Source organism: Brachycentrus maculatus, unplaced genomic scaffold (assembly GCF_059751285.1).
Source record: "Brachycentrus maculatus isolate JH-2025_06_01 unplaced genomic scaffold, ASM5975128v1 h1tg000527l, whole genome shotgun sequence".
Classification (NCBI taxonomy): Eukaryota; Metazoa; Arthropoda; class Insecta; order Trichoptera; family Brachycentridae; genus Brachycentrus; species Brachycentrus maculatus.
The window spans coordinates 763,092-779,887 of record NW_028281273.1 but is presented as its reverse complement, the minus strand read 5'-3'; the positions used below and the strand labels follow the sequence as shown (position 1 = coordinate 779,887).

The 16,796-nt window shown below is 29.6% G+C and overlaps 3 protein-coding genes and 1 non-coding gene across 4 annotated transcripts in view; 2 read left to right on the top strand and 2 right to left on the bottom strand.

The window, feature by feature from the left end:
- The window catches only part of LOC148301718 (allergen Tha p 1-like), a 128,279-nt gene extending 115,918 nt beyond the window's left edge, over positions 1 to 12,361 (bottom strand). The window contains exon 1 of the mRNA XM_088272827.1: positions 12,117 to 12,361. The gene's annotated coding sequence lies outside the window, so the exon portion shown is untranslated. The remainder of the gene's footprint in view (positions 1 to 12,116) is intronic.
- On the top strand, positions 1,979 to 6,479 carry LOC148301721 (ejaculatory bulb-specific protein 3-like). Its single transcript, XM_088272829.1, has 3 exons — positions 1,979 to 2,124; positions 3,002 to 3,209; positions 6,258 to 6,479. The coding sequence occupies exons 2-3, from the start codon at positions 3,017 to 3,019 to the stop codon at positions 6,425 to 6,427; spliced, it is 363 nt and encodes a 120-aa protein (XP_088128955.1). The 5' UTR covers positions 1,979 to 2,124; positions 3,002 to 3,016; the 3' UTR covers positions 6,428 to 6,479.
- Positions 8,518 to 8,591, top strand: TRNAI-AAU (transfer RNA isoleucine (anticodon AAU)). Its single transcript has one exon. It is a non-coding gene; the product is annotated as a tRNA-Ile (tRNA).
- Dhpr (dihydropteridine reductase) lies at positions 9,910 to 11,080 on the bottom strand. Its single transcript, XM_088272820.1, has one exon. It carries the CDS (start codon positions 10,861 to 10,863, stop codon positions 10,159 to 10,161), a length of 705 nt encoding a protein of 234 aa, XP_088128946.1. The 5' UTR covers positions 10,864 to 11,080; the 3' UTR covers positions 9,910 to 10,158.
- Positions 12,362 to 16,796: the final 4,435 nt, after the last annotated feature.

Below are 16,796 nucleotides of genomic sequence, written 5' to 3'. Positions count from 1 at the left end.
TTCACTATTCGCACATCTATCATACATCGTTTTGTCGCACATTCTTCTGAGAGATCGCATTTCGACTGCATTCAGTCTACTTTCATCCTTCGTTTGCCAACTCCATGTTTCACCTCCATACATTAGAGTTGGAACCAGGACTCCGTTGTGCACTGCCAGTTTAGCTTCCGCTGATAGGTTTTTATTTGCTATAACTGATTTCAGTGCACCATTAGCAAACACCGTATGTGTATATATATATATATATATATATATATATATATATATATATATATATATATATATGTATATATATATATATATATATATATATATATATATATATATATATATATATATATATATATATATATATATATATATATATATATATATATATATATATATATATATATATATAAAACGAAAGGAAAGATATGACACGTAATGTCTCTAGATTGTCTCATTAACAAATAACAGAATTTAAACACATTTATTATATATATATATATATATATATATATATATATATATATATATATATATATATATATATATATATATATATATATATATATATATATATATATATATATATATATATATATATTGAAACACATTTAAGTTTACGACAATTTGAAAAACACTTATAACGCGGAAGAGCTGTCACTGTGAATAAACTTCTTTAAAAAAATCTGATTTTATAATCAAATCATTCACAATCAAGGTATAATTAAAATAAAAGCAGTCGAGATATGTTTCAATCCATATGTATATTTTTTAAACCGTATCTTCTTTTATTTATTACATATTTTTAAAACAAATATTTTTTACGTTAATCGTAATCAAGATACGATATATAATTTATGTTTGCCATTAACATATTTTTTGAAAAAAAATCCCCCATGAAAATCGTTAGCTGACTGCGACTGCATTGTTTCACAAAGAGTTATTTAACATTACCTGTGCATTGTGTTCATTTGTTAAACAAAAGAAAACTTTACTGAGTTGTAACGCTTCCGTGTTCTAACTAAGTAATGTGCAATACATATCTGTACATTATTGTTATGTTCTATTTTTACAATATTCTTACGCAGAATGATGTATAATTCTCATACCTTTATTATTGTCAGTTTAAGCTTATTGGTTCAACCAGTGTAGATTTAAAATAAATGGATTTATCATATTTTTTTAATTCATATCGTTTTTATATAAAATTACGTTCATTTCATCATAAAAATCTACTACTTTTCCTTTACTTGCAACTTTCTAGATATTAAAAAAATTGTTAGAATGTTTTTTTATTCCATGTGTTATATGTGTGTGTGTGTGTGTCTATAATTGTGCAAATTAGACAAAAAAAAACAGAGAAATTATTTTATACATATACAGAATCTTAACGTCAAATAGCCTCACCAACGTAAACAGACATTATTTGGCAGTCGATTATAAACCAATATAAAATGCATTATAACATTCTGTTGAAATAATCGGTGGGTATATATGAAGAGATGCATGATCGTGGATCAGGCAAAAAAATCAAAGACAGATTTGTGTGGTGTTGTATTCTCTCTGCCTACCCCTGTGGCAGATGGTGTTATTTAGTTATATTCTATTGTTTGATATTTGTAATGTATCGTTGTTTCTTAGTTATATGACATTAAGTAATATAATATCATAAGTTATTTTAACATTGAATGGAACGAATATAATAACCACAAAATAAAAATATTTTTTTAAAAAATTGGATTATTTTTCAAAACCATAAAATCTCTTAGAAAGCTTTGATTTCGTATTAAACTAAAAAATTTAAAAAAATAGTTGTATTTAAAAAAAAAACAATATATAAACAAATCTAACTTAATAAGTAAAATAAAACATTAAAAAATATATTAAATATGTATTGTTTTTCCAATCCGGGCCTTTCACTGACGGTGTAATACTCCATAGACCTACGTGATAGTACCAAATGGCCAGTTTTGTCACATATCCCCGTTGATGATGGTAGGCATATATATTGCTCGCTCCACATAACGCTACGTCAGTCTGTATTCAGCAGACGACGATCACCGTCATTAACTCATCACCCCCATTCTTTTCTGCTCTCCGGATACAATCTACTTCTGTAGTGTGATTATTCCCCATGTAAGTATAAACAATTTCAGTAAAAATGTGTATTTTGAAGTAAGAATCTTATCAACTGTTATTGAAACGTATTCCAACGTCTGGGCTTTGTTATCATTTGGGTCTTCTCACTTTGAAATTACTAAACTATATTATAATAATATGTTTCATGCATTGTAAATTATTTTTCATGTACTCACATTTACCTGTAAACTCGTTTTTAATAAAGTACCTAATATTGACACATGTCTCGCAGAGAAAAATCAATATATGATAAAATACGTAGTCTTTGTGAGAAATTTAATATATATTATGATAACAATCCCTTGAGGCGATAAATCTATTATTTTTCTACTTATAAAGTTTTGAACAAATGTAATCAAAATGTTATTTGTACCTAATATATAAAAGAATAGTGTAGAAAAGTTTAGAATTCAATATATATTAACTCATTCTTTCAAGAATTGCCAACTTCTTTATTAGATATAATTAATAAAAACATTTAAAGCTTTTACCAATTAATTTTTATTTTATCAGCGATATGCCTTTTTTCGTTACTAACATCGTCTAACAATTCGTGTCTAATTTTTTCGAAACTGCTAAAAGAACTGAGGGCTCATTTACCTGATTATTATTCAAGTCGAGCAAAGGTGTTAGTCTATGACTTGCCTTATCTGTCCTTTCTCATTTATGAAGATATTTACATGTATATATATGTGTATTAATACAGATGAAAAAAAATTGAGCAGAGAATAAAGAATCCTAGACTTAAGGCCTGTTAACATTGGACATCTATAAAATATATTTTTAACTATTCCTCGAGGAATAGGTCCAGTAATTGTGTATAAAAAACGTATTTTTACACAATAATCGATCTAAGCTTGTATTTTTTTTTCAGTAAAATCTTTTTAAAATGCGTGCTGTGATACTATTGTCTCTGTTGGTGGCTGTCGCTCTGGGGGCCAGAGTTCCTGACTCCAAGTACACAACTAAATATGATAATATCGACGTGGATCACATCCTCAGCAGCGACAGAATCCTCAATAACTACATTAAGTGCATGTTGGACGAAGGACCATGCACAGCGGAAGGACGAGAACTTAAAAGTAAGCATTTATATAACATTTGTAAAATATGAATAGAATACTTTTTTGAAAATTAAATAGTATTTTTTTTCATCTTTGATGAGATGTCAAAAAATAATATGAAAATAATTTAAGATAATCCAGATTTTGTGAACAAGTATTTGGACACACTCAAAATGTTGTAAATCGTAAAAGCTGTTTAAACGCTTTAACCAATTAATTTAAATGACATACTCAAGCTGAAAACTGAGAGGATTTTTTTAAAATTGTTTATAATAATAAAATAGTTTTTTATCCAAACCCCCACTTATGAGTATATCAATATGTTATAGCGTTCAGTTGGGTATAGAAATTAATAAAAAAATATTTTAAAAAATACCTAAGTGTTGATCGAACCCTTGTATTTTTCAGTAAAAAATAAAACAAAAAGTTTGCAATAAAAAAAATCAATGAATGTTAGATTGTGTTTTATTAATTCTCTATTGTGAATTTAATACAACATACTATAGATTCCTAAGCAGCGTTTTAAAATCGTTTTCAGTATTATTGTGCCAAAATCAAACCTACTTTTAAACTCTTCATCACATCTAATGATGCGTAGGGAACTGCATCGCATCGATCTAATGTTATCTTGATTATCTTGGGTATCTTGATCGTTAATGTCATAAAAGCAAGCGTATCAGTCCCTCTCTTCAGGTACGAATACGGGGTGATGTAAAAAATATTGTATAACTTATATTTATACTGTCAAAATTTCATCAATCGATAATCCAAATTTTAATTTAAATATCATCAACGTATGACTACATGAAACTAACAATTTATTCGAAAGCAAATTCACATAATACAATGCCTAATCGAGTAGGTACTTAATACTTAAACTTAAAGTAATAATTAAAATCATTATCTGTTGACTAATGAATACCATTTGTCGAAATAATGATATAGAAAGTCAATCCTGTTTCCTAGTATACATACTAGAACTGATGGCACTTTTAAAATGTGTAATAGGCTTGTATTCAGTTAAATATTTTGTTGTATATTTAAATCTTTTAAAAAATGCCACAAGCATGCAATATAAAGTCACTTCAAATTCAAAATTTAACTCATCAAATATCGTTCTTGCTTTTGGCTTTCAGTAAATGAAAACATAGAACCTTTATCTTGAATTTTAACTCATAATAGGTGAATCAGTGTGTATAACAAATAACATAAAATATTTAAGATTTGTTTGTTTAATCTTAGTATTTTTATAGTATTCTTTTTTTTAATAATTACGTTTGGTGTGAATTTACAAATAATTTGGATTTTGTATCGAAACTTGAATGACTTTTCACTTTAACGTTAAAAACATTATAAATATCAGGGCTTTTTATAAAAAAAAAAGGTCCCGAAACTCAAAAAATACAAATATCATTTAAATATTCATTACAATACTATATTTTATCATTTAGACGAATTATATAAATACAGATTTTAATTACGTAAGCGCAAACCTTGTTTCGTCTAATTGATTTAAAAATAATAATAAAAAATGTTTATCCTTGAAGAAAGGTGTCGGAATGCCGTTCCACCGCATTATATAGAAAAGCCCTGCATAATATTAATAAGGGTGTTTCAGATTGTTTTCCGTTTTTGATTCATAAAAATAAAACCAGAATTCGTTCAAACTTGTTATGGAAATTAACGCTATTCCAAGAGCAATGCTCCAGTGAGTGATTGAAAATTTCAGCGCCAGGTTAAATGAATGCGAAGAAGTGGATGGTGCGCACTTACAAACGGTTATTGTTAATAAATAAATAAAATAAAAAAGACCTACTCTTTAATTTAATAGTAATTTTAACAAGTTTGAACGAATTCTGGTGTTTTCTTTTTAAGTATCAAAAACGAAAAACAATCTGAAACACCTTTATGAACACAATTTAGGTATACATGACACAAATAAGACAAATGAAATGGTGTGTAATATTATAACTGATGGTAAATTATTGAGCTGGTTGATTTAAGGATATACGTTTTAATCCACACCGTACAGATTGACCCCAATCCAAAACACCGTGACACAGCGTATCGATCAGCATACTAAATCATATAAATTGATAGAGTCTGATATTTCATTCACCTCATTGCAATGTGCGAAGTCAGATGATAATATGTGAATTGAAATCAAATTAGGTGTCGCTATTGTCATTTTGCATGGCCATAATTCATCACCCTTCGATCCATTCTTTTGTCATCTGACATTGTGGCGATGTGATGTATTTATTATGCACCTACCTACACGGTATCGATTGCAGAATCTTTTTCGTCAAATCACTTTTTTTAAATTATAAAATATATATTTTTCTGAGATTCTGAGTCGCACTAAGAGAAATTGCGACCGAGACAAAGTCTAAAACCGAAAAAAAATGAAAATGTCAAGAAACATATTAATTTCTTTATTTCTTTATAATATTTGTGATTTTTTATTGCTATATCAATATAGATGTGAAAAAAATGGATGTCTTAGAATTAACAGGGCTTACTCCCTGTCATAGGCACTTTTAAGTGATCACTTTTTACTAATGTAACATTCGCCATTCTTCTCATGATTGATGCTACTCGAAATTTCTAAAATAAAATAAATAATTCGTAAGTGCAGATAAATTCATAATTAGTGAAAAAAAATTGGACACGTTAAAAAAGTATATTGTTTGCTTGTTGCTCATTTTTCATTCAATTTTGATTCGTTTACGGATTATACGAGTATTACTGTTTCACTATCGTTGTCAACTGTCATCGGCTTTTACTCATCGATTAAATACTACTACAATCATAAACATCAAACGAAAAACAAACTACTAAAGGAACAAATCGTTTGAATATAAACCTATTCGCAATCGTGAAAAACCCCAAATATATACAGGTACCTACTTAAAAAATATGGTTTACTATCGACAAACAGGCAGGTGTTTTGTGACGAGCTTCTAAAAATAAAAGTTCAAGAGCTGGCGACAGTTTTGTCAATTTTGTATAACTTATTTTATGGTCGTATTAATAAAGTAATATTTACTAAAACCCTTTTTTCAGAAATACTTCCTGATGCATTAGCCAACGGTTGCAACAAGTGTAATGAGAAGCAGAAAGCCGCAACCGACAAAGTCACTAGGCATCTTAGCACCAGGAGACTGAGAGATTGGGAAAGGCTTACCAAAAAATATGACCCCCAGGGAAATTTCAAGAAAAATTTCAGAAACTAGACGAATATCATTATGAAACCTTTCACAAAAATTATAATAAAATATTTTAAATTTTATGATCTTGTTTTTTTTTTCTTTTCTAATCAAGGTGACGTATGCGTTACGTAAAATACACAATAGATATGAAACAAACCGAAAAAACAAGCACTTTTCTTATCAATAACTTTGTGTAATACAAGTTTTTAAGTGGTATTACAGTAATTGAACGATGATGGTAATGTATGTATTTTGTTATATTACCATACCGCATAGTTAATAATGTTTCAATTACAAAATACGAAGGAAAACAGCCTTTGCAGTACGTTTTCTTCGATTCATCCATTATTTTCCAATTCTATTGCAAAATTTATTGTATCTTTATAACAACTGTATACATACATGTATGTTACATGTTAAATATTATATACCTAAATTTTCCTGAGAAACCATAGCGATATTTGGATATCTACGACAAAAAGGTCATTCTTCCAAAAATATTATTTCGCTGTTTATAATTTTTAAGAACTGGAAAATTGCTGGTAGGTTAAGGAAATACTTTTGCTCGAGTATACAATATACGGTTTTGAGTTTTTTTTCAGAACTCTTATTATTTCATATAATTGTTTAAATTTTAGGTGAAAATTAATATCATCGTATTTCGGCTGAATACTGGGACATTTTCTAGGTCGTCGGAACGGGTGTCGGGAACCTATCGAGACGAATGGTACCCCTGTTATACTCGCAATAGTATTTTGTATAATATAAGACAATTTTGACGGGAAAAGTTTATAAACCCTTGATCCAAACCCTGATTTTGGTTTTTAATGCCCCGGATTCTGTATGAGTTCTAAATGAGCATTTTAACGCATATTTTCGAAAAAATCCCTTAATAATTTCAGATGAGATGTTTTTCAAAATCGAAAGACAACGTATAATGAGCTAGATACGTACTTTTATTTGAAGCGCAAAATTTGTGATTTCCCATTTATAACTGAAATAATATTTTCTCGTTGTTAATTGAATACGTATTGTATCTTATTATAATGTCGTCAGGTAGCGAAACCAACAGTTTCTTCTAAAATAACTTTCAATACTAAAAATTATGCATCTTACAAAAAAAATTAAGTGGTAAGCGGAATAACACAAAAAATGGTTATTTCAGATGACATGCACACCTAACCGCCATTTTTTAAAGTATTTAGGCAGATAGTTTTTATATAACTTAAAATTATTACTTGTAGTTGTAGTGTTCAATATATATAAATAACTCGAAAAAAGGTCTGCTTCTCAGCCGTTTTAGTGTCCAAATAAAATTCCAAAAATTATCTAAAAACAAACTTTTGCCCCTTATGATTACCGGGGAGCCGCGACCCCCAAGTTGAGAAACGGTGCTATAAAGTCTTTGTGGCTCTACATCTCTGCAATAGAGCTACGGCTTATGGAACACCATTTATATTGTTCGTAATTAGAGGTATTCCCAACTTTTTTTATGCATAGATGTTGTATTATGAAATAGGGTCTCAAGTGAAACCATCTCAACCGGTTGCAAATTGCGAATATGCCAAGAGTTTGAGAAATAGTCAACAGTTTGAAAACAGTCGAGAGGTGATGACGATTTGGTGTAGATGAAATTTTGACGTTGATCCTGGGATTATAGGCACCTAGCGGATTTCGTCCGAACTTGCCTAGAAAATCTTGAGTGTATTTCATTCATTACCTACCTTTTCTTTTTTTAATTCAAGTTTCTATTTATTTCATGAAATACAACACTAAAATTTCTAGGCAAAATTGTCGCTATCCAGCAATAATAAAATAGTGCTATTCTGGTTTTAATATTTTTTTATAGTATTTCCAATTTCAAAATGTAACGAAACCGCTGACAAAAGTAACCACTGCAGACGAAAGATGGCGCTAACGCTGTATATGCAAGTTGCACAAAAACGTATTGTAATTTTTATAAAAAAAGCATCTAAACGATTTTACTAAAATCAGAAGATACATAAATTTTTCTAGTTTATTTTAATATTACGGGTCATCTAATTTTTTTTTGTTTTGACCAATTCTAGTGAATTTAATATTCTTATATTAAAATAGTGGGCATTGGTTCCATCGGCCCATTAGCTCAGTTGGTTAGAGCGTCGTGCTAATAACGCGAAGGTCGCGGGTTCGATCCCCTCATGGGCCACTTTCTCTTTTGTTCTGAAAAGGTTTATTTTAATAATTCGGATATAATAGATAATCAAACTAATAGGATTCGATATATTAAAACTAATATATATTTTGATTGTGAATTGAAAAATAATCAAAAAGTATTGAAGCCAAGTAAATGTAGGAGTTAATCAATTAAAATTAGTTCCACAGATACAATGACCAAAGAAATTTGGATGAATAAGAAGCAATGTAAATCAGACATACATAGTATGAAATATTAAGGGAAAGCAAATAGAAAAAAAAGGAATGCATATTTGGCAACTGTGAATGGAAGAATACGGTGAGGATGGAAAAGAAAGACTTGATATAACCAAATCAATAAGCGCATGAAACTTGGTTGTGTTCAAAGTCCATGTAGTCAGGGAGCATATATGAAAGTTGAGAAAGTACAGGTGCGAATAGCATTCTATCCTGTTGTTAACGGTGGTTAGTGACTGTTTTTATTTTGTATTTTTACATTACTTCTTTAATACCATATAAACATACAATATAAACACACCAATTAAAAATGTCACTTTATTATATAAAATATAAAGAACAATGAGCAAAATGTTGTCTTTTTTCAGCAGCATCAAAAAATGCTTTATCTGTTACTTACTACATTTATTACTGTAAACTGAGTCGATGCCAGAAAATGGAGTTCAAAGTTAGAGAGGATAAACGTACAAATTAATAAATTCGTACTGTTATATCTAAATCTGTGATTTTCTTAGGAGGATGAACATGGAAATAAAAAACATATTGTTTCGGCATTAACTTTGTGGTAAGACATGTTACAATGATTAAAGAAAACACTTAGTTTTTTACCACTTGAGTTTTATTATAGACTACATGTTTCAGAAGTTAAACTTCCATCATTCAGGTCTGTATAATGTATACAGACCTGAATGATGGAACTTCTGTGGTAAAAATCGAAGTGTTTTCTTTAATCATTAAAAACATTTTTCATTATTATAAGGTTCGTTAGATACTGATCAACATTTACTTAATAGTCAAATATATATAGATATGCTTATTGTTTGTAGTAAGCCATTATGTATAACATATGTACGTTTTAACTAAAATGGTGAAAATGATTTTCCATTCGATCAATTTAAATAACACGAAAATCATTTTTTGTAATAATGTGTTTCCGTAAGTATTCAATTCTGACTAATATAATTATTATTGTAACCAATCTGATTCAATAAGTGGTGATAATCAGAGCATTGAATTTGACCCTGATATCTCTGGGCAGTTGACCTTGTTCAATATAATGTTTTTCAGAAGGATAAAAAACACATAAAAACTTGTATAATCAACTCACATAAATATATTTAAATCTTATCAAAAAATAAATACATAAAAACACATCACATAACATTTTATTATAAGTTTTCTAACATGAGATTCATTTTATGAATGATTTGAGAAATATAGGAACAATTAGATATTATACAACTTAGAGAAAATTGGTCGTTATTCGTACAAATTATAGTAATATTGTCGTAAATTAATTTATAATTAAGCCGCAGTATTTTTAAAAATATGTATGATTAAAATCATTCGATTATCAGTTGCGTAACATTGTCTTTAGTGACGAGGGCAACAAGGCTGCCATTTTTGGGCCTTTCTTCTCCTTTGGTCCACTTCATAAACAGGTCAGCGACATACGTCAAGGGAGTCCAAGTCCCAAAGTCGGCTTTAGGCATCCACTTTCTGTTCATAGGTGTGTCCAGAGTTATTGGCATTATGGCGACAGATAAGGAGCCACTCGGAAGTCCAGATCCTTCAGTACCGAGTGACTTGGTCAACTGGTGAACTGCAGCCTTAGCCATTCCGTAGCCGATCATGGAAGGAGTGCCTTCCAGAGCTGCCTTGGCTCCAGTGAGAGCTACGAACCCACCCGGAGCTAGGTACTTCGCAGCGACAGACGCTGAAATAGTGGAACTCCACACGGACTGCTTCCACATGAGATCCGCAGCTTTGCTCAGCTCTTTATCGGCATTCCCTCCAGCCCAGCCGCCCGCGACACAGATGACAGCATTCAGCTTCTCTCCTGCTAAAGCTCCGGCGACGTCAGCCAGCACCTGCTCCTCTTGCTGAACCCAGCCTGCCTCGGGATTGACAGTAATGTTGGAGTCTGCCGATTCATTAGGATGCAGGTCCACGCTGGCCACCCACCAGTTGTTAGCTTTGAAGTGCGAAACGCAGGCAGCCCCCAGAGCCCCGCGGCCCCCGTAAACCAAGACACGACCGACAGACATATTCGCGTATGAACACTGGTTGGATAAATTCAATATAACCGGCGGAATGTCGAACTTATTGTGTAACAAGTGGCCTTGTTTTTACACCGTGTACTTTCGCTTTCACGGTACAATTAAACCGGCTCCCGACAACGCGCAATGCACAGAATACGGATAGATAGATAACGAAAACGAAACGCCTTCCAGATTCAACCGCCTTTTGACAGATCGATAATGTGAAGCTGAAAATGAAAACGGCGACACCTGTTGAATGTTATTGTTAAATAGCATACAATGACATCTATACGCCGGTTTCTAAAACATTGTTAAATATGAAGAAAAAAAATTTGGTACAGATATTTGTCGTAAATTTGGTAGATATTAAAATAAGATTGGTCGATATTAACGACATCTGTATGTATTTTCTTCACACACGTATTTTAAATTTTCGGTTTACAATTTTCGGTTTCGATCTGCTCAATGGTTTTCATGTGCTATGGGCACATTTTATAGCACTTGTTTAATAAAATATTTATTAGTTACTTGCCTATTATGAGTCATGCAATCATGGAAGACATGGCTAACGATACGATCTATTTTCTATCTACCACCTCCATTATTATATTATTTATAGTCCTTTTATGAACAGTTATATTATGACCATGAATAATAGGAGTAGGTTACAGAGCTCCATTTAATTATACTCAAAAGTTCATTTGACCAAACTAAAATACTCAAAGTAAGCAAATGTATTTTTCATTGTTTTTGTTGATAACGATACTATTATGAGTGCTTGGAGGTCTTGGGTTCGATCAAATTAGATTCGTTAAACAATCCGTTGATTTTTCGCTCTGGACTTATATGTATTTCTGTAAGCGTAGATACGGTTTCACGATTCAGTTAAATTAAAAGTTTATCACTCTTTAATCGGAATGCATAAATTATACACGAATCTTGTGGTTAGCACATTTGGCTACTATGTATAATGACGTGGATTCGATCCCCTTTGGAATTAACACTATTACTAATCATTTTGGCGATGTGACATATACATATATGTATTATTAACAACCGACGCCCGAAACATAAAACTGTTCAACTTGCCTTCGTGTAATTACAATAAAAAAAATAGTTTGCATTACGTTAATGTACCCTATGCACCACCAGATTCGAATATAAAATAACCCACGTTTCAAATTAATTAAGTTAATCATAGCTACACCCTTTATGTATTTATTCTCATATTTTAGTATGGAAAAAGATAGGACACAAACCTCTTTTCTTCTTCTTTTCCCATGTTCAGCATATTGCCACCACAAATCTTCTCCAGGTCACCCTGTCAGGCGCTAGGCTATTGGATATATATCACATACCACTGAACTATATATTATATTTTTGTTATACCTAAGATTATATTATTATTAGTGTAGTTTTTTTCAACATTACACAATTTATTACAATACACATTTTTTTTATCTCACAACCGTACAAATTATAAATAATTCACATTTTATATTATTATTACTTGAAATAATATGAAATAAAACATTATAATAAAATTCATTTGGGTTTGTTTTACTTAAATATATTTATATATATATATATATATATATATATATATATATATATATATATATATATATATATATATATATATATATACATATATATATACATATATATATATATATATATATATATATATATATATATATATATATATATATATATATATATATATATATATATATATATATATATATATATATATATATATATATATATTACATTTAGGAAAAAAAAACAAATATGACATACAACTGAACTTTTGATTACGTATTTGATTTTTTTTTTAACATAACACATTACACAATATTTTGCAATACACATTTTTTTATTACACAACCGCACATTGTTTAAATAATTTGTGTTATTTTGTAATTACTTGTGAAAAGGAGAAATAACGAATTGTAATATAATTTCTTTATGTATGTTTTTCTATAAAATTTTGTAAATATCAAAATTTCAAAATGACACCTCTACACACGCCCGAACCGTCAGTAAAATTCAGTGAGAGATCGTTCTTTCCGCGAACTTTTCGCGAAGGAGCATGGCGTGGTTCCTTGCGACAATAATATTGTGTTTTCATAAAGCTTCAGGTGTATTGACCTAGATTATTACCATTATATGAAATTGTACGTAAATGTACCTACACGATTTTAAATATTGGATTAATTTAATTCAAAATTTTTTTACGAAATCAACGGTAAGTGAAATATTTTTGTTCATACTAAATATATTTGTAAAAAATATTTTCTGCATTTATGTTTCTTATCTTTATATACAAGCAAATTAGGTACCTGTCTTCATATTATGTTATTATAGGCTAGGCCATTATTCCGCAATGTGTGTGCCGCGGCACATTGGGGTACCGAGGTGATTAGTTGGTGTGCCGCGGAAAAAAATATAGTTTTGTGAATACAACACATTTGCTCCAAATTTTGATTGCCTGTGCTCAGTTAAGTGGGTTTACATTTCGCATTAAACATGATATGTTGAATATGTTACCATATAATGGTAAATATGCACCTCTGAAAAGAAAAAGTTTGCGGAATGTATATGTATATATATATATATATAAGGTAAGTGTCTATAAAACTGACCTAGCCCCTATTGCTGACCTATTTCAAAGAAACAACAGATAATAAGACACTGGTTCAATTATTACTAATTTTTAATATTACCAACACTGCAGCCATGCTTGTGTTATGTGATGACAATGTTTTACAGTAAATATTTTGATTTTTCATATTTGAAATATCAGTTATAGTTTGGACATCTGGCAAGTAGCGCGCGCACACGGAAAATCCTTAACAGACAAGCCTAATCTTTCAAGTTTTATTTTAAAGGTGTATTATTTTTATATGATTTATATTTACTAATATTTTATATATGTTAGTTAGTTTAGTGTATTGAATTTACAAAAAACAAAGTATTTGTGAAATAACCATATGATTAATACAATACATTTATAAAATAAAAGTTGTCAGTATTACATTCACCCGAAATTTCATTAGTTTCCTTTACTGACCTATAGGTCAGTAATGAGTAAGACGAGAGCATTTTTAAAGTTTACATAAATTTGTGAAAATTCTTAAATACGTAAATTTCTTGCGTGCTTTGGATAGCATACAGTTTTTGGATTATGGGGGCCTAATTCTGACCTATATATTTTTGCTTGGTTTTATAATTATAATAAATAGTTTCAGCGGTCAGTAATAGAAACGAATCTAGATCAGTATTATAAACACATACTATTTCAGAAAAGGAGTTTCGTTCTGAGCCATCTTTTTGTGATTTTTCTTATGTTAAAATACAATTTATTTTTTCTTTTTTAACATAATATCATCAAAAAAAACTTTGTTTATTATCAAACATAAACTGATTCCACTATACTCGCATGAGTGATCACCTTGCCTTCATGTAAGTAACTATCGAGATAACACTGCGTCAATACAACATCAGTGCAGATGCAGTGCACCATCGGGTGCGGATAAGGGTTAGTAGAATATAAATATAATATATATATATATATATATATATATATATATATATATATATATATATATATATATATATATATATATATATATGTATATACATATCAGGCACACTACCATCATGCTCTAATGTTGCACACCCAAATGAGGTTACTCCTTGTAAACCTCCAAATCCCACGATCTTAAATGTTCTAACAGCGTTTAACTGTCCCGTTCCGAAGGGGATATCAATTTCTTTACTAGCGCTGTATCTATTTCCACAGTTTAACCATCGGCGGTAGATCCTCAAATTTGCACGCGTGTGAATCGTGTTCTCGAACGCAAGCGTTATTTGGCAAATACAGAGTGTTTTTTTTCGTTTCTAATAAGAATTATTATTAATTTAAATTATCTACTGAAATTTCTTGGTGCAATTGCATTTTCATATTTATTTTATAAATATCTACCTTTTTACACTAATTAAATTGTCATAATTTTAATATTTACTTTACCCTAACAATGAGTGGAAAATAATTGACAGATGATATGATTGAGCAACTTCTGAGCTATACGGACACTGATGTATGTTTATAAGTGATGATGAATTCCATTTAGGGTTAGAAAATAAAGATTATGCTTCCGAAGCCGACTCAGATAACCATATAATTCAAGAACTTGATAATTCTGACTCTAACAGCGTCAAGCCCGTAGATATGGTAGACAACAGTAGAAATGAAGAAAATTTGTTCACTTCCAAATCAGGCTACAGATGGACAGATATTCCCAAACCCAAGTCCAAACTGTTCATACAACGTAATGTCATTTTTGTATTGTTTCTCGCTATCTGATTTTTTTACCATTCTTTGTTTTTTTTTTCACCATAATATACGACAAATTAGAAACCCGCTAGTATGTACCGAGTAGTATGCTTCTCTCTCTCTCTTTCTCTCCTCACCCCCTCTCGCTTGCATCGTTTCCGGCCGAAGCGCCTAGTGTCCAGTGATGCTTAAACATTGGGCGGAATTGAATGTCATTTCCGCAGAGAACTTCTTCACAACTATGTTTTTTTGAAAATTATTGTTTATTGCAGAAAATTCAAATTTAAATGGAAAAAATAGAATAACAATAGCATGATAAACATTTTGACATTAGTCGAATTTGTGAAAAACCTGTATTTTTAGCATTTTACTTGGGGTATTGCCAGTACCCCCTTCGGAACCCGCGGATTGTTTTTTTTTTTACTCTGGACAGGAAAGGTTAAGCAGTTTCTGTGTGGCAGAAGATAAAGTGGCAGAAAAGATGAAAAAAAACAAAAATCACCAAGGGTCTTCAAAAAATCTTCCTCGTAAAAACTAAAATAAAATGAGTCCTGTATTGTAAAGTAGGAAGGGGAATTTTTTAGGAATTGTAATTAATCCCAAAAAGGATGGTTCCGCTTTGATCAAGGTCGTAGTATGCCTGAACTGGAAGTGCCAGAAAAACAGGATACTATATAGTATACTTCAGAAGGAATCATAAAAACAATTCCAGAACCGGTGTGACTAAATGCTAGAGGAAATTTTTCCATTCCAGAATTACTTATTTATAGAGGGCTTAAAAAAATACATTAACAATACATTATGTTTAACCAATATGTTTTTTTTAATAAATAATAAATTGTCACATAAGTACTTACTTTTACATTTATTTCCATTACAAATACTTAAATCTTACTCCAGTTTACATATGGTAAAATATATTAAAATATGAATTGAGTTGTCTTTTTCACTCATAGTCAGTAATAAGGGCAACAGCGGTCAGTATTATGAAATAATCCATTTCGAATAGGTCAGTATTGAATACAAAGCCTTTAACTGTTTATTGCGTGGATTTTAATATATGCACTTGACTTTTGACTATTATTTTTTTAACTTTGTAAGGATAAAACTATCCCATTAAAAAATAAAAATAAATTAAAAAAATTATCAAGCCGTTTTAATATTAAATAAATATTTTAAAAATATGGACCGGCTTAAGACAAAAACTAGGTCAGTATTATAGCCACCTACCTTATATATATATATATATATATATATATATATATATATATATATATATATATATATATATATATATATATATATATATATATATATATATATATATATATATATATATATATATATATATATATATATATATATATATATATATATATATATATATATATATATATATATATATATATATATATATATATATATATATATATATATATATATATATATATATATATATATATATATATATATATATATATATATATATATATATATATATATATATATATATAAGGTTTAAGAAATAAAACAACAACTTTTTAGAAGGAAATCAAAAAGTTTTCTTTTATTTTAATATAAATACTTACAAGTCTTA

What these genes read in the sequence shown, in the direction of transcription:
- LOC148301721 (XM_088272829.1), top strand. Translation starts at nt 3,017, where the DNA reads ATGCGTGCTGTGATACTATTGTCTCTGTTGGTGGCTGTCGCTCTGGGG. An exon ending in GGAAGGACGAGAACTTAAAA is followed by an intron (nt 3,210 to 6,257) that starts GTAAGCATTTAT and finishes CCCTTTTTTCAG; the next exon opens with AAATACTTCCTGATGCATTA.
- Dhpr (XM_088272820.1), bottom strand. Translation starts at nt 10,863, where the DNA reads ATGTCTGTCGGTCGTGTCTTGGTTTACGGGGGCCGCGGGGCTCTGGGG.